The sequence below is a fragment of the Mycteria americana genome, chromosome 7 (assembly GCF_035582795.1).
Source record: "Mycteria americana isolate JAX WOST 10 ecotype Jacksonville Zoo and Gardens chromosome 7, USCA_MyAme_1.0, whole genome shotgun sequence".
In the NCBI taxonomy this organism is placed as follows: Eukaryota; Metazoa; Chordata; class Aves; order Ciconiiformes; family Ciconiidae; genus Mycteria; species Mycteria americana.
The window spans coordinates 2,204,147-2,227,423 of record NC_134371.1 but is presented as its reverse complement, the minus strand read 5'-3'; the positions used below and the strand labels follow the sequence as shown (position 1 = coordinate 2,227,423).

General features: G+C 44.7%; 1 protein-coding gene across 1 annotated transcript; it reads left to right on the top strand.

Moving 5' to 3' along the window:
- Positions 1-8,856: 8,856 nt before the first annotated feature.
- CCNL1 (cyclin L1) lies at positions 8,857-22,759 on the top strand. Its single transcript, XM_075506774.1, has 11 exons — positions 8,857-9,219; positions 9,443-9,517; positions 9,741-9,850; positions 16,215-16,335; positions 16,744-16,808; positions 18,156-18,255; positions 18,393-18,497; positions 18,772-18,913; positions 20,573-20,684; positions 20,833-20,931; positions 21,964-22,759. The coding sequence occupies exons 1-11, from the start codon at positions 8,899-8,901 to the stop codon at positions 22,310-22,312; spliced, it is 1,599 nt and encodes a 532-aa protein (XP_075362889.1). The 5' UTR covers positions 8,857-8,898; the 3' UTR covers positions 22,313-22,759.
- Positions 22,760-23,277: the final 518 nt, after the last annotated feature.

Below are 23,277 nucleotides of genomic sequence, written 5' to 3'. Positions count from 1 at the left end.
GCCTGTACCTCCTTGTTCATATGCCTACAGCTACCAGCCTGTTCAGCTGTGATAGAGTTGCGAGAACCACACCTGCACGCAGGGAGGGCTGGCACGGGAGGACTGCACGCGAAGGACAAACTCAGGCACGCTCCCAGTTCAGGCCTTTTACCGTCATGAGAACGCGGGGTGCAAGAGCCTCTCGCTGAAGCAAGGGGCCATACTGTGAGTTTCGGGAATCTGTCCCGCGCTCAAAGTCATACTCTCCCATTTGCTATTTTCCCAGTTTTCTTACCTCCAAATGGAAGTACTACCAGCCCCATGGTAATTTCCCCAGGACAGATCTGAGGCAGATGTTTATATAGGCATGCATGCAGAGCGTATCTCTTCTTTAAAGTGCACGGTGACCACCCAGTGGGGATAACATCGAGCCTAGTTGTGCATTTGCCCCCGTTCCCAAAGCTGGCCAACGGCATTGCTGACCCTCCGGAGACAGGCTGCCCCGAGGAATGGGGAGAGGAGAGCTCGCTGCCTGCTCCTGCCGTGTCAGCTCTGCCTGGAGCAGTGGACTGTTAGCTATAGCGTACCTCAAGGACATGAAATAGCCTGTTTTTTCATGTAATACCCCTCCACGTTTTTGGGTATTACCTAATAGTGCTGAGTCAAACCTGAGGTACAGTAGAAACCACCTGCTTCTCAGAACCACTTGGCAGCTGAGACATCATCGTATTGCTGTCGCACATTTTGGGTAATTATCTACACTAGTGCAAAGCAATCGTTATACCCTCTCAGATGTGCCTGCCTGCATTTTACACATAACACCAGCTGCTCGTGACCACACGAGGTCCACATCGTAGATAAACATGACCCATGGAAGACTTAAGCCTGCTGAGGTTCTTGCATCCAGCCTCACGAGATGCTGAAGCACAGGGGTCTAGCCTTAAAGGTCATTATCTTCACATTTGGAACATTTAGAGACACGGACAGGCATGTGCTAAGGCATAAAGTTGCCATGGTTTCAGGCATCACTGTCCAGTCAGCTGCTGTCCCCATCCCTCTGACAGGGTTTGGCTCTCCCAGAGTCGGAGCTGTTGGAGCAAATGTGCATAACCTTTTCCACCTTGAGGTGCCGCTGAACAGGTTAGGGTTCATCTGCCTCCTGCTTATGGGAATGGCAACCTTGTCCCGGAGGAGGAAGGACTGGCCCGTCCTTGCAGTGACAGTACTGCTGCTGCCAGCCCTGCCCTTTCTCAGAAGTTGCCTACCGCAGTTCAAAGGCCGGTGCGTTACCTTCACGTGTCGGTTGTAGCTGGACGCATTTCTCATTTTCTATTTCTCAAACCAGACTACTTAAGGCACGTAACTTGTGTGCAGATGAAATGGGCTCTCGCTGATCTGCATCTGAATATGACTTCTGCTGCCATATCATTGTCTGACCATTATTAGGTCTGATCAATCAAATTCCGCACACGTTTTCTTGAATACCAATGTTTCTCAATGAGAAAAACAAGCTCGAGTTTTAAATGTGCTGGAAAACAGGGTTGAACTAAAATGACTTTAAACATGATGTTCAATCTGCAAATGCATCAAACTACTGTTTGCAAATAGGTGAGCTGGTGCACATCAGTCCGTAGGAAAAGCTTACCAATTTTAATATACGGTGAGCATTCTTTCTTTAGAGTTCTTTTCCAAATGTCTCATACTTCTTTTGATTGAACGCTAAGCAATTAGTATGTATTGTGACAGGAAACACGAAGCCCCGAGTCCATAAACTCAAAAAATGAGAGAGAGACGTGGGCTTCAATTAGCATCCAAATGCTGCAGAGCTTGCACTAGTCTTCTGAAAAATCTATAAAACACTTTTGCAGAAACACAGCTTTACTGAGAAAGCAAAAGGCAACAAATATTGTATCTTGAGTATGAGATTTGAAGAACACAAATATTCCAGTTCAGCAGCACATTTTTACATTCTACATGACAGCATCCTTGAAAAAAAAAAAGGTTTGTTTTCACACAGGAACAAGGTTTTAATCTTTTCTTGATAAAGACTTTAAGCCAGTCACCAGCTGTAGCTTCACTGGAGTAAGCAAGAAATGAGTGCTGCCAGGAGGAATGCAGAGGAATGCCACTGAAACCAAGAGAGTGAGAGATTTAGGGAGTGGAAGGTAAAGCATGAGTTAACGTGAAACAGAGAAACCCTTATATAAAAGGCTGTATTCATAATTACACTTCTGGTTTCACACCAAGTTATTCATGGTAAAAACTGCAGGATATAACTTACGCTACTGAATTCCTCTTTTCTCTTTCAAAACCAGTGAGTAAGAGTTTAAAGAAATCACCCTCTGGGAATGATTTCAAATTACCACAGAATACCAGAATACCAGGTTGGAAGGGACCTCAAGGATCATCTGGTCCAACCTTTCTTGGCAAAAAAATATTCATTGTTTCTCTGCGCTGTTAATTTAGAGTCCAAAATTGGAGTCTCTACAAATCTTTTATAGAAGTACCTAACTAATTCCTCTTCAAGTCATAATTTGACAGAGTAAAACACCATTTCTCCAGCCTGAGTAAACCTCACTGCCAAGTCTTTGGGTGCCAAACTCATTTATATCAATGCGAACCCAGTATTCAACCCGTACTGGAAGTGTACTTGCAATCAGAAGTCCTATTAGAGCTGATAACACATATTTTTATCACTGAGATGGCAGATAATTCTAGCGTCTCGGTTAATTTATCAGATTCAGCATGAAGAATTGAAATCAATCTCCTAAATTATTTCATTAAAAAAAAATCAACTTTCTAAAATCTCCAAAGTAAAAAATTAGTTGAATGCAATGAGTGAATTGATCTAACAGTAGTCTCCGTTCTTCTAGTCTGGTCTATTTGATATGACAGCAAAAACTTTCTGATATCAGCTCATGTCAAAATATTTTACTGCCTAACTTCCTATCATATTTTCTTACATACTGACATCTATCATTGTTTAAGGAAATTAGATTTTTCTGTCATCACAGATTATTATTTTTCCAAACAAATCCTTGCTATTCTGTTACGGTTAACTGCATGTTGCAATTCACAGTTCTTTACTAAGAACCTGTTCTTGTATTCCCTTTAGTGAAACATTTGCTGACAATCCTGTAAAATCCTCAGGGGATTTTAGGCACTGAGGTGGTCTAATTACCCACTAGGAGAGAGGTTTTAGGATGTCCTAAAACTCCCTTCCCACAAGGCTCACTCAGAAGCTGGTGCTGCCTTCTTTTCAGCTCAGCCATCCTCTGCCAGTGCAGTTTATCGCTCAGCTTTGGAGTCTGTAACTGCAATCAGAAGCCTGGAAGAATGAAACAGCATTGCCAGATGATGCAGAAATGCGCAAAGGTATGGATGCCGAAGGGGTGCAGGACAGACACCACAGATTCGGAAGGCATGATACGCTGCTATATCCCAGTCCCAAGTGCATTTGCCTGCTTGGGCGAGCTGGGGAATCGTTCCCTCCCAAAGGGCCAGCAGTGGGGCTCGTGCTCCGACGGTGCCTCCTGGCAGCCCTGTGCTGCTTGGTGCTGGAGTCTTAGCAGCTGCAGGGGCTACGGAAGGTGAGGAAGAATGATTATGAAAGGCTGGAGGCAACATGGCACTGATGCCAAATCTACTTGGACACCAACGCTGCAAATGCTGTACGATTGTAGGCTGTTCTGTATGAACATGACGCCAAGCACACGTATTTCAGTGTCCAGGTTAATGCTGGTAGCTATCTGACTTAAAGAGCTTCCATGAACTGTACGGTCCCAGGCCAAAGGGCACAAGAGCATTAGGCTCGTTAATGCAATCGCATTCATAACTCCACCAGCCATTACTGACTGCCATTGCTTTCCAGCAGCGTACTGTGTCCTGGAAACAAACGTGAACTTACTCTGCCGCTTCGTTAACAGGCTTAAGCTGTCTACTGTGCACATCTGGGTACGCTTCTACAGCAAGGGGACCACTAACGTGGGCACCACCTCCTATAAAACACTAATGTAACTCCGTGTTCACCAGTTTGGAGCCATCGGGTACCAGCTCACCGGGTACTGCAGGCTGTTTGCACTCTTTATTTTTAAAAATTCTACAGCAAACCTTTCTGGCATAGCTAAGACTTCCAGTTGCGTAACAGCTGAGGGGACAACGCATTGCTCAACTTTACTGAATTCAAAAATATACACACCAAAAACATCAAGAATTGGTAAGAACGGTACAGGCAGGTTGAGCCACCTAAGGAAAGCAAATACACTTCTCTTCAGGTTTTTAAAACATCAAAGTGTAACCTGGAGAACTGTAGCAAATTAAGACTAATACATAATGGGTGTGTACGTGGGAAAAAAAAAAAAGTGGGCAAATTCCACTGCAATGAGTGACACCTGCTGCTCGCATGACTCGTTTTTCCTTCTTTCCAGCCCATTTGGCAAACTTTGTCAACTGCTATGAAAACAGAAAGAGCTGTTTGCCTTCTGCTAATACCAAGGAACCTGGTATTTTCACCTTCAGAATAATTTGAGGGTTAGAGAACTGAGCCAACCATGGCAATCTTTTCCCAGCTCCCCTTTTTATTACTATTTCTTTAATCTTCAGTACATTCAATGGACTGTGAATTGCTTTTGCCATTGCAGAGATGCTTAGCACTAGCATTGTGGATTCACTGGACTTTTCTTGGCTGTGTTAATGCAACATAGAAGACTTGCAGGTTTCTAAAAGGCCAGTGATGTTCCTGGTTGGTGGTGGCATTTTTTTAATCTATGTAAAATGGTTTTTAAAATATCAGTGACCGTACAGTACATGGCTAAAGGGAGGGAGCTTGTGAAAGGACCAGGAAAACACAGGGTGACCACACTAACCCTTCCACCTAACTAGAATCCCTAGTCATGAACCTGCACGTACAGCACCTCCCAATTAAATGCCCTATTTCTATAAAAAGCACTATTTCAGTGATAGTTACAGACTGGTTCTCAAACCCCAAGCTATAAACGGAAAGGAAGGCTAAAAAGCAAACATTGTGTACTGGGGACTTGGTGATCTTTCTAAAAGACTTGCTTGTAAAACCAAGGAAGTTTGCCTAATCATTGTAACCATGACAGAAAATAAGGTGCCACACCCAGCTACTCCACACCCCGTGCTGGCTGCTCTGAGGAAGAGCAGACCAGGCCACATGCACCTCAGCCTCCTTCAGCAAGGCCATTCCTGTGAAAGCCTGGCAGACTAGGTTTCTGCACTGATTTTTCTTGTCCCTGATTAAAAAAATCTTGGATTTCTCTCTCTCTACAAATGCTTCTATCTTGGGCTCCCTTAGCACAACAAACCCTGGCAGCAGTGAACTCTTCTGACCCTTTGCTAAATTAATTATACTGCAACCTGGCCTGGTTCCATGGGGGGTAGGCAACCTCACATCCTGTGAACCCTCTGCTCCCATCAGGTTTGCTCATCCTTGACAACCAATGGAAAAAAAAAAAAAAAAGTCAATCTTTCCTGTGCCCTCTGCAGCACTGCAACCTTACCCTCCCTGCAGAGCTCTCAGCCTGTCCCACAAGGTCAAAACTGCACCGATGAGCCCATCTGACTGACAGGTATCCCATGCCCATGCATGAAATTATCATGGCTAGCTAAGAGCGTGTGTGTCCCCTCCAGCAGATTCTGTGGGCCCTGAGCTTTCCTCTTTGAGGTATCCCCTGCTGCAGCGCAGTCACGGTCTCTTGATTTGCAGTCCCACAGCCGTTTGGTGAGTTGCCGCTGGATTACAGACCAGGCCAGTCAGCTGTCGGGCATGCTGGCTCATAAGAAAGAGGTTACAAGGCATTGCTGCGAATGTGCAGGACACTGGGACCTTCTAGGCTGGGAGAGCATGAGTAGAAACCAGCAGACTGTGCCCAGGTAGAGGAGGAGAGCTCAGAGAGACGCTTGAGGAGAGCCAGTCCCTGCTCCAGACAAGGCCTGCGCCGGCTTTACCTCCTTCTCTAGCCAGGGGCCCTGTGGAGGCCGCAACATGCCGGCAAGAAGAGCCGCCGGATCTCCGTAGGACCCCCCCGCCAGCCCCGTCCTGCCCGCCGGGGCGATACTGGCCGGCTTCGCCTGCCCGCAGAGCCAGCTCAAACCCGCGGCTGAGGAGGGCGGCTGCCGCCAGGCCCCCCGAGGTGCCGGGCAGCGCCCTGCCCGGCGGGGACACCTGAGGACGCGGGCAGGCGACGGGAGGGCACTCAGCTCCCCACACAACATGGCGGACGGCGCCCGAGAGGGGGCTCTGCCACTCAGGCCGGGCGAGCCAATCAGATTCCGAAGCTGTCTGCGGGGGCGGGATTTGCCGTTCAGTTCATGGCAGGCCGCGGGGAGTTAGTCCCGGCCAGGGCGCGCGGCCGCGGAGGGATATGGCCAGCGGGGCGTGGTGCCGCCGTTCCGAGAAGTGATGCAACCGGCGGGAATTCCCCGGTCGCCGCGTCCCGGGGTGGTTGCGGCAGCCGGGCGGGCCGCGGCCGGGCCTGGCGGGAATCGCTGTGAGGCCTCCGGCGCCGCCGCGGCGGTGTTCGGGAGTGCGGTGGCCGGAGGCAGCGGCGGGTGTCGCGTGCGCGGCCGTCGTCCCCCTCCGCCGGGTCTGCGCTGAGGTGATGGCGGCCGCCCCGCCGGCCGGAGGGCGAGCGGCCGTCGCAGGGTAGGCACCGCCTTTACCCAACGCCGGGGCCGCCTCGCCGTTCTCCTCAGCGGGGACGGTGAGGGCAGCCTCGTGCTGTCTGTCCCCTCCGAGTGTCCCGGCCCGCAGAGGGACCGTTTCCAGCCACTCGGGAACGGGGACAGCTGAGCTGCCCCTGCCGGAGCAACACGCTGGTAGCTTTACTTCCACATAAGAAACTGGGCGTTGGGGAGGGTAGTTGAGCACTCCGAAAGCCTGGTGCTGTGTTTCTGCGGTTTGCAGGATTGTAACCAAACGATCCACGTTTTATCAGAATAATGTTTTTTTCAAGCAGCGCGTAAGATTGCAATGGAAACGTTTATTACAGTAACAGCATCCTAGCCTGCTGAAAGAGGGCTGTTTCCAGCTCTCAAATGCTCTCTTACTCGAAATAAACACATCGTACGTGTCACGCCTGTCATCAGAAATCAGCGGAGCTACCATACAGCCTTACATGATGTAACTGAGAAGCAGTAGTTTGTAAAAATAACAAATTTCTAGCATGTAAAACTCAGAATAGCGAGCGTAGATCACGGCCCGTGTACCCCCAACTTCTGCGTGTTGCGAGGGGCTGGTTACGCAGCGAGCAGCTAAATGAGGGAAAAGCCTCTGGAATTGGCTCTGTGAGCCGTTACCTTGGGTGACGTCTTTGTGGGGCCGAGGATCCCCGCATCCTCGGGTAACGTGGGACAAATGTGGGGCGATGCGATGGATGGGGAAGGCGGTGGGCGGCCGTCCGGCACGGGACCGTTTCCCCAACACTTAACATGCATTTATGTACAATGGCTTAAACTGCAGTAGCGGCTTTAACCTTTTTTTTTCTTCATTAATAAATGAAGTGGAAGGTAACTTTTTGCTGGAGTGTGCTTCCAGTCTGGAAATGCACAGCCCACCTTCTGTCAGTATTGCACCACAGCCATCCTGTTTATTTTCTTACTCAATTTTATGGATTTTTTTTTTCCCCCTGCGTCACGTTGCGAGCACTGAGCCCTACCGCAGCTCCAGGCTGAGCTTGCATCCAGGCCACAAACCAGATAACCTATACGGTCTTTAAAACACACTTTAACCAGCATAATTCCCTTTTTTCTCTGCTGTTGTGCAGCGTACAGTGCAGTTAAGTCACTTTTCACTGTTTAAAGCCTTTCGCAGTGGAAAATGCTGTAAAAAAGCGAGTAAGGCCAGCCGCCCCGCTCCATCCGCAGCGCAGTCAGACCCGTGGTGCAGAATCACAGAACCGTATAGGTTGGAAAAGACCTTTAAGATCATCGAGTCCAACCGTAAACCCAACCCTGCCAAGCCCACCACTACACCATGTCCCTGAGCACCTCAGCCAAACGGCTTTTAAATACCTCCAGGGATGGGGACTCCACCACTGCCCTGGGCAGCCTGTTCCAATGCTGGACAACCCTTCCAGTGAAGTAAAATTTCCTAATATCCAGTCTAACCCTCCCCTGGCACAACCTGAGGCCATGTCCTCTCGTCCCATCACTTGTTACCTGGGAGAAGAGACCGACCCCACCTCTCTACCCCCTCCTTTCAGGCAGCTGTAGAGAGCGATGAGGTCTCCCCTCAGCCTCCTTTTCTCCAGGCTGAACAACCCCAGGGCCCTCAGCCGCTCCCCATCAGCCTTGTGCTCCAGACCCTTCCCCAGCTCCGTTGCCCTTCTCTGGACACGCTCCAGCCCCTCAATGTCTCTCTGGGAGCGAGGGGCCCAACACTGAACACAGCATTCGAGGTGCGGCCTCACCAGTGCCCAGTGCAGGGGCACGATCGGCAGCTGCGGTGCAGCCGTTTCCTCCCCGCGGGGGGGAACACGCGCCTGCACGGGCCCACGCGTGGCCTCATTTCCTTCCTCGCTTGCCAAAGGGGATCTTCAGGCGGGGCACGGGTCACCCGAGGCGGCCACCGACGCCCGGGCGAAGTCCTCCTCCCGGGGACAGCCGCCCTGCCGCCGGCCGGGGCCGCGCCCGCCTCCTCCTCCTGCCGAGGGCCCCAGCGATCGGGACGGGGCGGGTTCAGCCTCCGCATCGGTCGCGTTTTACCGGAGAGGGGCAGCGCCGGCCGGCTCTCGGCTCTCGGTCCCCGCCGGGACGGCAGCGATCGGCGGCGGACGGGACGGGACGGGGCGGGGCCGGCGGACTTTTTTTTCCCGGCGTGCCGCGCGGAGGCGCCGCTGTGTGCTGCGTCACGGCGCCGGGCCGCGCTAGTCTGTGCGTGGCCGGCTTGCGGTGCGGATGAGCTCTGCCATCATGGCCTCCGCCGCCACACACCCGGCCCCCCCCGCCGCCGCCACTGCTACTGCTGCCGTCGCCGCCGCTACCACCGCCGCCGCCACCGTTGCCGCCCCGCCGGCTCCCGCCGCCCCGGGCATCCTCATCGGCGACCGGCTCTACTCGGAGGTGTCGCTCACCATCGACCACTCGCTGATCCCCGAGGAGCGCCTCTCGCCCACTCCCTCCATGCAGGACGGCCTGGACCTGCAGTGCGAGACCGACCTGCGCATCCTGGGCTGCGAGCTCATCCAGGCGGCCGGCATCCTCCTCCGCCTGCCGCAGGTGGGTGCGGGCCCCGGCGCCTGCCCGGGGCGGCCAGGCCGCGGCGGGGAGGGAGAGAGGGAGGGCGGGCGCCGCCATTGTGGCGCGGCGGGAAGGGCGTGTGAGGCGGGGGGGCGGCGGCGGCGCCAGCTGGTGCCTGACACAAAATGGCGGCGGCGGCGGCGGCTGGGCCCGGCGACTGACTCCCGCTCCTTCTTCCTCCTCCCTCCCTTTGCGTTCATAGGTGGCGATGGCGACGGGGCAAGTGCTGTTTCATCGGTTCTTCTATTCGAAGTCCTTCGTCAAGCACAGCTTCGAGGTGAGCGCGGCACGGCCTGGCGGGGGAGCGGGGGGGGAGGAGGAACGCGCTAGGCGCTGTTCTGGGCGACCGGTCAGTTTGGCCAGCCACATGCCAAACAGGCTGCTCTCTTCGAGCCTTTAGGCCACGGGTTTGGGGTTTTGGTTTTTTTTTTTTAGTTGTGTAATTCTAGTTTTATCGGGATTAAAAATCATTTTCTTATGGAAACGGGGCTTCCTTTCAGATTGTTGCTATGGCCTGCATCAATCTCGCATCCAAAATTGAAGAGGCGCCGCGTCGTATAAGGGACGTGATCAATGTGTTTCATCATTTGCGTCAGTTAAGAGCAAAAAGGTAAGATTAGCTTCGTTATGAACATAAGCATCTGTTGTCACTAATGTATGCTGCAGTTTTCAATTCACAGTATTTTTCCAGGCTAAGTTCAACGACCTAAAATTGAGAAGGGAGTGCTCATTGGCTGCTATGTAGGCAGTACAGTTTGATGCTGACTTCTACTACCGTTACTTTTGATTACTTGGTAGACCCGTTTTCATTATTTATATAGTTACAAGTCATGAGTATTGGTTCTAGTTTTAGGTCCATGGTTGTAGTTTTAGGTCTATTGCTAATGGATTTTTGATGTCCTGTAGTTCTTGAAAGGTAGTCTTAGGTATGAGTAGCTAACTAGCGGGTTGCTGTACGTTCTCCAGACTTTAACCATGTTCAGTAGTCTTAATGCTTTCCTCTTGTTAGTATGTAGTCGTCCAAATGTGGTTATGGTGCCAATAAAGTATCAGTTAACTAAGCGTGAAAGCTGAACTTTTCCCAGTGATGATAGTATTACCTTTTAGAAAAAACAATTTTAGAAAGTATCTGAAAAAAAAGTGTGGTTTAGCCTACAGTGTTTGCAGCTTTAATGACACCACTTCAACAAGGAATGCGTAATTGAGTCTTGGAAGCTGAAGGCATCTTTAATTGCAAAAAGCGAGACTTGTGTTTTTCACGGTACCGTGTGCTTGTTTCGGTGAAGTTTAAGCTTGTCGGTGAGTGTAAGCTTACCTGATCTGTGTGCAGATCTGGATAATTGTCTGCTCGAGTTGTAGAGCTATTCTCAGTTGTGAGTGCCTAATAACTGCTTTTTTGTGTGTAAAGCGATGTGTATGTTTTCATGTGTAAAGCAGATTGACTTGATTGGAAGGAACAAGGAATGGTTGAAGGGGAGGAGTTTTCTAAGTTGCTATTAAATGCAAAATTTCGTTAAATCTGTTGTGCAGCAGTATTGTAGTCTGTGAGACTGGAGATGTCAGCTGTGATGAAGTAGCTTTGCTTTTAGTGGCTGATTGCTTAAAGTGTAAGGTAATCCATAGTTACAAAAGGATTTTGTTTTCGGGGAGATTCTTCAATTTACACATTCATTTCTCTGCTCTGTATCACCAGGTTACAGCAGGAATTTAAACTTCAGTGTTGTGTAACCTTTTCTGAGAAGTAGAGTAGAAATCCCTTAGGGAAACCAGCTGTTTCTCGGTGTGTTTATTCTAGCTATGCTTCTGTTGCATCTAAAACTTTTGCTTTCACTGCCTTGTGCTGATGTTTTCCTAGTTAGTTTTAGATAAAAGAAGGATTTGGTGTTATACTTTGGAACTTAGCTTTGTTCTCTTTTTTTTTTTTTTAAAGTTGTTAGCCCTGAGAGAGTTTTGTGAAGTTATGCTGACTGTGAATTTGGTGGTGGTGTTTCTTACCACAGTTAGGATAAGGGAGTCTTTATTGGAATTATTGAAGCTGGTTCAGTGATTCTTAATGTTTTGGCCTTGATCCAGACAGTGAAGGTTAATTAATCATATGCAATGCTTTTCTTTGCAATGAGAATATAAATTAGCTGTTTCTTTGTGCTGTGCGAAGGATCAGAGAAACTGAACTTAACCTGTGAACTTAAATCTTTCCAGCTAGCCTGTTCCAAATCAGAATGTCACTTGTGCATGTTACATGGTGTCTAAAATGCATCATGTCGAGAGAAATCGTGCACTTCTACCCATTATTTTCTGGAGAAATGGGTATTGTTGCTCTGAGATTCTGAGTGAATCTGCATGAAATTAATCTTTAAAATGGTGAAGTCTGACATTCAGGCTTGCCTTTTTTTCTTTTTTTTTTTTAACAAGCAGGATGTAAACGTTTTTCTGTACTTTTTTACAAGATTACAATTACATAATCTGTACACGTTATTAACTTCAACTCTTTTTTCCCTTGCAACCGACTATACAGCGACCAGCTACATTTACCAAAGCCTGGGTGATGTGGAGTGGTACATAAAGATGAAGCTGTCGTCATGGCAACAGTGAGTGAAGTATCGAAAATCCCCAAGGAGAAGCCAGTGCTCTGAGAATAGGTCACTGGAATCGGGGGACTAACAGGTTGGCCGCTGGTGAACCATTTGGAAGAACTCCTGTATCTTGTTATAAGCTTTTTTCTTTGCTGTCCAGGTTTTTAGAATACTAGCTTAATCTTTTTTTTTTTTTTTATCTGAAGCTAACACTTAGGCTGTAGTTAGTTTCTCACACACAACCCAGAACTGAAACAATGAGTTAGGCTGCTGTACTTTCTTTTCGCCTCTAGTCTAGTATTTCTGTTAACTGAAGCTCTTAACCTGCACATGAAGTTTGAGTAGTTTGAGTAGGCTTGCTTTCTTTCTTAAACAGTTTTGGGTTCTTAGTTGCACTTTCTGGCTCTGTATAATTGCAGTTTGAATTCATAGTAAAACATGCCTTCACAAGGATATGGAAGTCTTGAATTTGTAAAGCTATTTATATAAATTATTATGTAAGCAGTCCCTTATATGTACCTGTTTGCAGAACTGGGAATTGCATTGGAATTTTCTTTTTGTAAGACCTGTAGTCAACTCAGTTACTGCTAGGTGGTATTTCTAATACTGAGAAGTAAGAAAAAGCTAAAGTATTTTGGACAAGCATATTTTCTTCTGGATCTTTCACGAGCATATGTCATGTAGTACTGCATGTAAAAATGTTTGTGTGCATGGAGAAAAGCTCGTATTATGAAAATATTGCTTTCTTAAAAACTGTGTGCCGAAACATCTGTGTTCTGAGCAAAGTGCAACTATTGTTTTAAATGTAGAATGTAGCTTGAAGTTGATTTTATTTATCTTAACTGTGCCTGAAAGCTGCAGAAAGTCCTTATGAGACTGGAACCAAATGTGACTCCTGTCATGATGTAATCTCACAAATGTTGGTTTGAGATGCTCAGTCAGCTGTTCTTTACTTCTATTGCAGCAAACAGGTTGATGCAGTTGTGTTGGAAGTGGTCTGTATTAATAATACACACTACTTAGTGTTCTTCAAGCTGTTCTATAAATCTACGGTGCTTATATTTACAATGTTGGAGATGAATACAGAACTCACTTTCTTCTCTCTTACTGACTGGCATAAGGGAGATCTGGTCTTTGAAATGAGATGCTGATGTTATGCTGTACTTGTCAGAAGTACTTTTTTGCATTATGAACAAAAGTACATGCAAGGCACTTTTCCTCCAAAGTATTAGACGTTCCAAAGACACCAAATTTTAATGTTACATCAAATGAAGCTGTAGCTGCATGGAGAACTTAGGTTTCGTTTGTCAGAGGGATTTAAAAAAAGGATATTTGTAATTTATTTATTGTTAAAAACACATTACAGTGTGTATTAATCTTTTGGGTTGTTATGCAATCTCTAAATCCCGGTGAAGTTTTGTGACTAAGTGTTGGATTGACTTACCAGAACGGGCACTGTATGCTCCCTGTTCTTAAGTCTAAAGTCTTTCCTGGAGCTCTAGTGCTGATCTGTAAGAACAGATTCAAAGAAAGAATTTGTAATAGTACTTGGCTATATATAGGGCTTGAAGCTTATATTCTATATATAAGCTTAAAAAATATTTTTCTCTGGTTTGTTACTTGGACCTAAAATTATTAATTCTTGGATGAGAATTAAGTGCAGCAAATGCAGTAGCAAAGTTCCTCTTTTTACTTAGTAGGAAAGCTAAGAAGTTTTCCAAAGGGAGATCTCTGAAGTTTCCAACTTCTAAATAATTATGCTTACCAACACTTTGGAATTTATGGTAAAAAGTACTAAATCGGTAAATCTTAACACAGTGGGGAACCTGACTTCTGCCAGTATTTGCCAGTAATGAGGTGCAGTAAAGTCTTCTGCAGACTTTTATTTTTGCGTAAGTGGGTAAAAGGCTGCATTTGTCTATATCTGGAAATTCTGTCTGGATAAACTGATGTTTTTCATGGCTTCCTCAGATCTGTAGATCTCTAGAGCTTGTGTGTCATAAGTGACTGGAGTAACGTGGGACAACAGAGTAAAGTACACTTTTGAGTGTCTTAATTTTGAGTTTCATATTGCTTTGCTGTTGAACATGTACAACCAAAGTATGAACTGTTTGTGCTGATCCTATGGCCCTGTAGAAGGACAGTGAAAACTGAAATTGCAGTAAGGTTCACAGTCTCTCTTGTTGCACTTCTAGCTACCTTACTGCATTTTCATAATACTCACTTTCTTAAATAGCTTTCAGACAACGTAAAGATGTGTGGAAGGTAGTAATCCTATGGCAGGTTGTTGGATGATCCCATGCAGTCATGTTGTCCCGCTGTTGATTTTTTTTTAGAATGGAAGTCATAGCTGCCCTAACGGTTTCATCCAAGACTTGTCACCTCTGATGAAGTGTTCTGCTAACAAGATAAGCTGAGCCTGGACACCTAAACTCGCTCTGAGTGATGCCTTGCAGATCCTGTTAATGCCAGTGATAGCTAGATAAAATTGTATAAAGCAATATTGGAAGAAATGTTATTATAAAACCCAGTATAGTTAGTTGAAGTCAACAGGAAGTGAATCGATTTCACTGATTTGAAGAACTTAGGCTTGGTTCTTCTGGTCTTCCACTCCAGAGCATTGTGTTCAGACAGCCTTTGTAGCGTTTGAGCATTCAGATAAAAATCATAGACTCTCTGCTGAAGTAGTTAATTTAAAGAAGCTTGAAAAGTTTTTCTTTTCTAGTGAATTTATGGGGGGCGGGGAGAACCCATATTCTGACCGGGTTATATTTACAGTGGCTGAAATCACGAACTTTGGAAACTTGCCGTGATGAGTGAGAGTAACCCTTAACTAGAAAAGTTACTTTTATGTAACATGGAAAACATTGCATTTTTTTTAGGAGACAGAAGTAGTAAGGCTTGTACTTGAACTGTAGGTCCTTCCTGGCACCAAGAAGCTGCAGAAGCACATTTCAAACCTCCTGGGAGCTGCTTCTTAGCCCCGTGGGAAGAGAAGGGGGAACTCGTGCTTCAGGTGCATGGTTATACAACATGATGCTTTTATTAGTGAAATGGATGGCTTGTACCCTTTGACCAATGGCAATAAGCATCCTTCCAGGTGACTGCAGAAGCCTTAGCATAAACTGTGGCTTATTGAAGTTGGGAAGCCCTTTGGCTAGCCTTGCAATTAAACTGACTGTTTCTTCCTGGGGTGGGAACCTAGGTTTTTTGAGTGTTTTTTTTTTCTACTCTGTGACCTATCAGGGAAAAGAAGTGTGATCCATTTGTGGAACTTGCATGGAATCAAAAAAGACAAGTTAGTAGTGAAATATTTTGTCTGATAAAACAGAAGCTGTATTTTGAATCCACTTTGCATTACTACTTTTTATTTTATTTTGAAAGTAATGTGAAATAAATTTGTCATCAGTGCTTGGAGTGTACTAGGTTTATCATGTAAACAGACTGTGGTTTATTAGAGCGTAACTAGTTGCAAAACTGTTCTTCTGCGTTGGAAAGCATGTGGAGTACGTGAGGCATATTACAAACAGGGAAAAAGCTGGTCTGTCTTTAGGAGGAAGTGGACTAAAATACACGATGTAGAATGTTGAAAGGTCAAGTCTTAAGCACAGACAAAAAAAAGAATACAAAATGCAGTATGACGCTTGTGCATAAAGCATACAGCAAGTTATTTTAGTTAAAAAAATGCTTTGGAGAGTTCAGGTGTTAGATTTGGAAGGAATTAGGACTTGATAGTGCTAGACTTAAGAATCTTTGTGAAATGAGCTCTTGTTTTGCAAATGCAAATGGCAGAATTGACATGATATCCACTGATTGGTGGCTGCAGCGTTCAGAATTACAGACAGATCTTTCACAATTTCAGAGGCTAAATTCTTTGCTTTACTAGGCTTTTCGTATATCACAGTAGCAGGGCTGTCTTGTTCTCTGAAGATCTGAATAATCTTGTCTTCCAGTGCATAAGGAACTGCAATTTATAAAGCACAAGCTTGCTACTTCAATATCAGTAGAAAAAAAACTGCTCTAGCTTACTTCTGCTTTGAAGTCCTACCAAGCAAAGGTAGTTGTATGGCACTCCTTCCCCTACCTCTGTCATGAAGCGTAAAGGTTCTTTGAGATCTTCACTGTAAAGCTGACTTTCGTTCCAGCAGGTGGACCAGCGTAGTTTGCATACACAGTAGCAAAAGAATTTTTTTTTTTCTTGGCCATCTAATCTGTAGCTAGTCAAAAGCAGAAACTAAACTAGTTTAGATAAACTTGGACAGCACAAGATTAATGCTTAAACTTGCTTGCAGGAGTTGAAAACCGGTTTCTGTTGCCATTAGTTGGTTGGAAGGGAAAACAGAGATGCCGCTATTTTTGGATATGCAAAACAGTTTTGATTTTATTTCTTGCAAACTATAGGACTCCAAGCCCCCTGATACTTGATCAGAACTACATAAACACCAAAAATCAAGTAATCAAAGCAGAAAGAAGGGTACTGAAGGAGTTGGGATTTTGTGTTCATGTCAAGCATCCACATAAGGTGAGTTATCAAAAATAATACAATTGTAAATATTATTCCACCGTGATGGCATCATTGTGAGCTGTGGGATGAGAAATACAGGTGTAAAAATGACCTCATTTCTTCTCTTTATTCCTTAGTAGTTATCGCGAATGCTTTTGCCAGAGTGCCTGGGCAAATAGTCATGTTGACTTTGGTAGAAATTGCTTCCTTGGGAAACGTTAAAGGTGACCGTGTTTGAAAATCATAGAAAAGTAGTAAAATAAAGCATTGTCTGAACATGATTGGATGACATCTGAGCTTACAGTGTATACTTAGAAAAGGAGGAGAGACCATTGTTTTGGAACACTGTTTGGCTATATATAGTTACTATACTGTTGCTTTATATGTTAAAACTGAGTCTTTTTTTTTTTTCCCCTTATTCCTCAGATCATTGTTATGTATTTACAAGTCTTAGAATGTGAACGTAATCAAACCCTGGTACAGACAGCCTGGTAAGTTGTTATTTTCCATTCTTTTCCTAGCCAGGAAAATAGTAGCAGAAATAACAAGCCTGATGATCGGTATGCAAAGCAATGAGATGTAAGTTATTACACAAATACATACTTTTAAAATATTTTAGTGCTTGTTTCTGCTTACTATTTTCATGGCTTGATTCCAGTATAGTAATGGAGAACTCAATTTAACTTTGTTCTTTTTTCTACTCTTTAATTAAAGGGTAGTCCATGATGGTAAGTCATAGAGCTCTGCCCTCTGCACCTCAGCCCATGACCTGGGGATGGCCTGTTTGGCTGCCCTTCTCTCCAGCCAACCCAGTGCAAGCTCTCATCCGAGATTCACTGAAGTGGTCCATATCCATCGGGCAGCATCTTCTAGTTCTGTCTGGGTGTCAAAGGATTTGTATATTTGCTTTTAGAAGTAACTGTTAAAAATGTTTCTAAATGTATTTGTTGCCTAGCTACTGTATACTGTAGTGTATTTAAAGGACACATGGGGTAGACTTTCTGCCAACTTTATTTAGTTGATTTAGCATTTGGCTAAACTGGAGTTAAAAAAAAAAAAAAAGAAAAGAAAATTACAGTGCATGCAGCATGTTCACTTAGAAGCCGTATTGGGCATGGTTTTCTGTAGAGTCAAAACTTACTGACTGCTGTTCGTTTCTTTCTTGTAGCTTCAGTAACTTAGAAATCGATGGAGGTCTCTGCTGTTTAAATGTATCTCTTGGCATGTATTGCTTGGCAGTGCCACCGTGGTGGAAGAACAGTAGCTTAGTGAAGTGGGAGACCGATGACTAACTTGCAGGTCTTTTTCCAACACTCAGTGAGCAAATTGGATGCTTCGCTCTCTGGATGAAGTTAATGTGACTCAAGGCACACATAGGATTTAAATGCAATGTTTTATGAACTTTATAGGTTTCATCTAGCCTCTGGAAAATGGTAGGTTAAAACTATACCATGCTTTCATGCTTGCATTTGAGTTTTAAGCATATTGATTTTTAAATACAAGAACATTGGTGTTTAAAAGCAAACAGCTGGACAGATAAAAAGTACTTGTTAGATTGTTAACTCAATGGACACTTCACGGTATAACTTAACGTACCTACCTAGGAAGTAGCCATTACATACTATTACTTGCATTGGGGTTTCAAAACAATGGCAATGGTGCAAACTTTGTTACAGAAGTAACAAATGTAAACATCAAATGCAATAATTAAAAACAAACCAAATGTTTAATATAATAACAGAAAAAATAATAAAGTCAATTGAGTCTCCAATATTGTTATCCTCTAAAGAAAAAGATGTAAACCTGAGTTCCAACCTTCCCTAAATTTTTTTTTTCAGGAATTACATGAATGACAGCCTTCGAACAAATGTGTTTGTTCGCTTTCAGCCAGAGACTATAGCATGTGCTTGCATTTATCTCGCTGCTAGAGCTCTGCAGGTGAGTATTCATCTGTCTTTAGTTAGCATTGCCTTTTATTGCTAGTAATTGGGTTTCAAGAAAATTAATGACAATATTTAAAGCGAGAGCCTGGTCTGTAATCTCTATTATTAAGCTTTGGGTCGTTTTATTTTCAGATTCCACTACCTACCCGTCCTCACTGGTTCTTGCTCTTTGGCACCACGGAAGAGGAGATTCAGGAGATATGCTTAACGACTCTTAAGCTCTATACCAGAAAGAAGGTAACTTTGAGGTGTTTGTTTTTCCTATTCAGTGTTCAGTGCAGCTTGAGCTGTCTCTTGGTTGTCTTAAGCGTGTTTGGGAACACCTGCATACATATCTACTAACTGGAAAGGCTCTGCTGTGTGGCTTCTCTAAGGGGAGCGTGAGAACAAATTATGGAAATTAGTCACATTACTGGACAGATGATTAAAAGATAATTGCGTATTTTTCAGAAGTGAGGTGAAACTATGAATTGCATTAGTTCAGCTTCTTACCACATTGTTACTTTAACAGCCCAATTATGAGTTCCTGGATAAAGAAGTAGAAAAGAGGAAAATGGCACTACAGGAAGCTAAACTGAAGGCAAAAGGTTTAAATCCAGATGGAACCCCAGCACTCTCGACACTGGGTGGCTTTTCTCCTGCATCCAAACCATGTAAGTTTGTTTTCTGAACAGAAACTTGATAATACTATTTGATAAGTCTAAATCCGTGTCCCAAGGTGTTAAAAAATATAGGTTTGCTTCTTGAGCTGTTAGACAATTTAGGCTTTCTCAGAACTAAGAAGCAAGACAGAGCTGTCTTTTTTTTAAAAAAAAAAAACACACAAATTTTGAAACCAGTTTCAATACCTTGAAATAGCAGATTAGAGGGAAATGGGATGCCTTACTCCATACTTCCACAGATGGAGAGCAATACATTAATAATATGCACCCTTGAGATAATTTTGTTATGAAAACGTCTAGACCCAGGAGTTTGCTGTATATTACTGTGTTGTGAAGAGGGGCTCTCTGGATTTAATCTGTTGGGGGGGTGTCGCAATAGCCTTCATGGTTCCTTTTGCAGCAGGTGTCTGCAAGTTGCTTTCTCTGCTTTTCTTTAATGTACTTGTCAACTGTTCAAGAGCAGTGAAGAAGGCAGCTTGTGGTCAGGAAATGGAGAAGGGAAGGTCACAGTGCTGTCTTGGCATTAGAGTGAATAAATTGTTGTAATGTGTATCTTGAACTGGCCAATAAATCTGTCTGAACTCTAATGATACAATGAACAGACAGTTTTGTGTTGGTGCTTTTACCTCTTAATGCTGCTATTGATCTGTAAACTACCAACAAAATTTAAAGGCTATCACAAGCATTGGTCCAGTGGTGGTGGGTAAAGTAGAAGTTACAGGCCCTTGTTTGTGATGTGGCCTCTTCAGGAACTTAGGAACATATTCTGAGAAAGCAATATTTGTAGCAGTTATTTCTCCTTAAGAACAATACATCTGAGTTTCCAGAGGTCTTTGAGCTGGTGAGTGTAAATTTCTCACTAAACAATGAAAGCTTTTTCTTATTTCTGTGAAGCGGGAGCCTAGGTTAGGAGAGTCTGAGTGAAAGGGACCTCTGGTGGGGTTTTGGAAGATTTCTTACTCGTTGACAAACTGAGGGAAAGCTGACAGAATTCTGCCTTTCTGTATTTTTACATTAAACCTCTGAACCCTATTGAGTTAGGAAGCTGCAGTGTAAGGCATAATGCAGCACCTCTGCCTTACCGTCAGGAGGCCAGATACAAATGCATCGTTCTTGCATGGTAGCCCTTCTGTGAAAAGGTGAATCTATCTCTGGGCTATATTGGCTGACTGTAGAGGCAGATTGACTTCTAAACTAAATAAGTTTTTTGTTATTCGTTATACTTGTACCACTAATATAAAAGTGAAATCTGTAATTTTGTTGTTCAGTCTTAATTCTCTCTATAGTATTGGAAATCAACTGTCAAGGTAACAATTTAAGTTACATATTTGTGGGCCATAAGGGCAGCCTTTGGGCCCTGGTGGATGAAGTCTCAGATGAGCCTGGTTGCTTGGCGTGAAGGTCACAGTGTTCTCCCCGCTCCCAACCCCCGCCGGCAGCTGGCTTTAAACTCCTATGCGTCTCCCCGCAGGCATCTCACTCCAGTGTTCTCTTCTAGGAGCATACTATAAATGGAAAGGTGGAATCAAGTAGTAGCTATTGAGTTCACATTTACATTTTGTGCAAATACTGGCACAGGTGTATAAAGGATACAATATGTTCATTACAAAGTCTATGAATAAAATACCTATATTTAAATTCAATTCTCAGCTTCCCCAAGAGAAGTAAAAACTGAAGAGAAGACTCCAGTATCTGTGAATACCAAAACCATTAAAAAAGAGCCAGAAGAGAGGCAGCAAGCTTCAAAGAGCCCTTACAATGGGTAGGTAAAAATCTCTTCCTGATGAAGAGAAGAATTCTGTAAAAACGGTTTCTCCAACTGAAGTACAGTGAACTACTTTTGAGCTACTTCATGGAAGTAATGAGTATCTCTGAAGTGTAACCCTATTTTCCCCCCTTCCCCCCCCCAGCATGAGAAAAGAAAGCAAGAGAAGTAGAAGCAGCAGAAGTGCTAGTCGATCTAGGTCAAGAACAAAGTCGAGGTCTCGATCTCACACTCCTAGGCGGCAGTAAGTATTGTTGGTTGGTGGGGGGTTGCAGGGAAGGGGCAAGGTTTTTCAGGGGGGTTGTCCTTTTTTTGTCATAATTAGTTCTCTGGTATATTTCAGCAGGGTTTCTCACTTCTAAGAAGTAGAGCCACTCCAAGTAGCTTGTAGGTGCTTAGCACAAGCTTCTGACTGCTGGCCAGCAACAATGTGAGACTTGGGTCTGGCTTCAGGCTCTCAGTTCTTGACATGGAGCAGTTCTGTTGGTAACTGCCATTGATAGTTCAAGCTGTAAAAGCTTTGCTGTAAAATGGAAGCTTAAGACTCTCCTAACTGCATGTGTACACAGTGAGTCTGTGATGGAGTGAGTGCAAGGTAGTCTTGCCCTGTTTGATGATCTTCACAAGGAATCCATGATAAATGAGAGCAGTCTCTCAGAACTCTGTCTACTTTGAAGTAGCAAGAAGTGCCATAGGAGCCCATTTCATGTGTTGCAGCTTTCTCCCAAATGCGTGGGAGAATGGATCTTCTGTCAGTGTTGCATGATGCACTGTCTGGCTCTTCAGTACTCTGCCTCTCTTCTGTGACTGGGGAAGAGGGGGAACTGTGCCAGGGTGATGCAGTGATAGCTGCTGGCATTATATTTATATATGTATTTTTAAAGAGTCTTCAGACTGACATCCAAGTTGGAAACTGACAACTTGGATCTCAGTGAAGTGTTCCCCTAAGTATTGTTGACTGTCAAATCATTGAAGGAAAAAAAAGGCAATAACCGATTTGCAATCTGGTGTTGAGGGGAAGATTCTTGACAAGGTCAAACAATTATGAAAGGCGCTGCATTCAGGGTTTGGGTTTGGTTTGGGCTTTTTGTTTTCACAGGAACTCAACCCAAAAGTGTGTTCTGGGATGGTCACTCATTCATCAGCTATCCCTGTGGGAGAAATAGTCTCTGATTTCTTCCAGTAACTTGGAAGTTCCTAAGCATTGATTGATTTATGGTTTTACTTTCTTCTGTGTGGAAGACCTGTTTTAACTTTTTTAACACTTTCCTGTAAGCTACAATAATAGGCGGAGCCTGTCTGGGACATACAGCTCAAGATCCAGAAGCAGGTCCCGCAGCCACAGTGGCAGCCCTCGCCGACACCACAATCACGGCTCGCCGCACCTGAAGACCAAGCATAGCAGGGAGGAGTTGAAGAGTGCAAACAGACACGGTCACAAAAGGAAAAAATCTCGTTCACGTTCGCAGAGCAAATCCAGGGATCATTCTGATGCTGCCAAGAAGCACAGGCACGAGCGGGGACACCACAGAGACAGGCGCGAGAGGTCCCGCTCCTTCGAGAGATCTCACAAAGGCAAACACCACGGTAGCGGCCGGTCAGGGCACAGCAGGCACAGACGCTGAGGTTTGCACCCACACCAGATTCTAGTTAAGCCTGTATATAATACAGTAAATGGACTCTTTATTTGAGAACAAAGAACCGATTAGGATTTGAGTAATTTAAACCCAATATCTAATTTTCTAAAACATGTAGAAGATTTTTCTTTTGGGAAAGAAACTGTTACCAACTTTTGCACATAATACCTTAGCAGTATCAGATTGATGGAAAACAACGATCAGGTTAAATTGTATGTATTAGAGTTGTGTATTGTTTATCGATATGAGAACTGGAGAATGGATTTCTGTAAAAAGGCAAAACGTACCTTATTTTTATACAAGTCAATTGCAGACACTTATATTTAAGTATAGTTATTTGTTTAAACGATGGTGGATACTTTCTTACACTGGTTTTAGTCTGCATGTGTTAAAAGATTTTTACAAGAAATAAAATATAAAGCTTTTTTTTTTTACTGCCTGTTGGATGTCAAATACATTGAAACTAAACTTAATTTTTTTTAAATGCCATCACTGACCACTGCAGATCAGCGGGACGTGTGGGATATTGATGTGCTTCTGCTGCAAATGAAAGACGTGGAAAGCTTTCGAAGTTGGTGTCCCTCCTAGGAGCAGGCAGCCGTGAGGCCAGGTCTGCTTGGGACGCGTAGCTGGAATAAATGAGCGTGGATCTCTCCACAAAGCTCAGTGGGATGAGAAGCTGTGAAAGAGCTGCACTTCACAAGGCCCGGATGGGCTGCTGGAGTCCCAGCTTTCCTGTCAGCTGCGTCTGGGGAGGTGGGGATTTCTCTCCTGGCCGTCTCCTTCAGCTGCTTCGGGCAGAAGCCAATGAGGGATCAAGTTTGGGGATTTTTATTTCCCTTCTTTCATGACCAGCGGCAGGGTGATGGCAGCAGAAGGAAGGATCCTATTGCAAGTGTAATGCTTATACAGCTTTTAGCCGAGCTCCCTGGGGCAAATCTGCCAGCAGAGCC

Bases quoted from the DNA above. Each gene is read 5' to 3' on its own strand.
- CCNL1 (XM_075506774.1), top strand. From the start codon at position 8,899: ATGAGCTCTGCCATCATGGCCTCCGCCGCCACACACCCGGCCCCCCCC. The intron at 9,220-9,442 runs GTGGGTGCGGGC...TTGCGTTCATAG, and splicing joins TCCTCCTCCGCCTGCCGCAG to GTGGCGATGGCGACGGGGCA. The intron at 18,256-18,392 runs GTGAGTATTCAT...TTTTATTTTCAG, and splicing joins TCGCTGCTAGAGCTCTGCAG to ATTCCACTACCTACCCGTCC.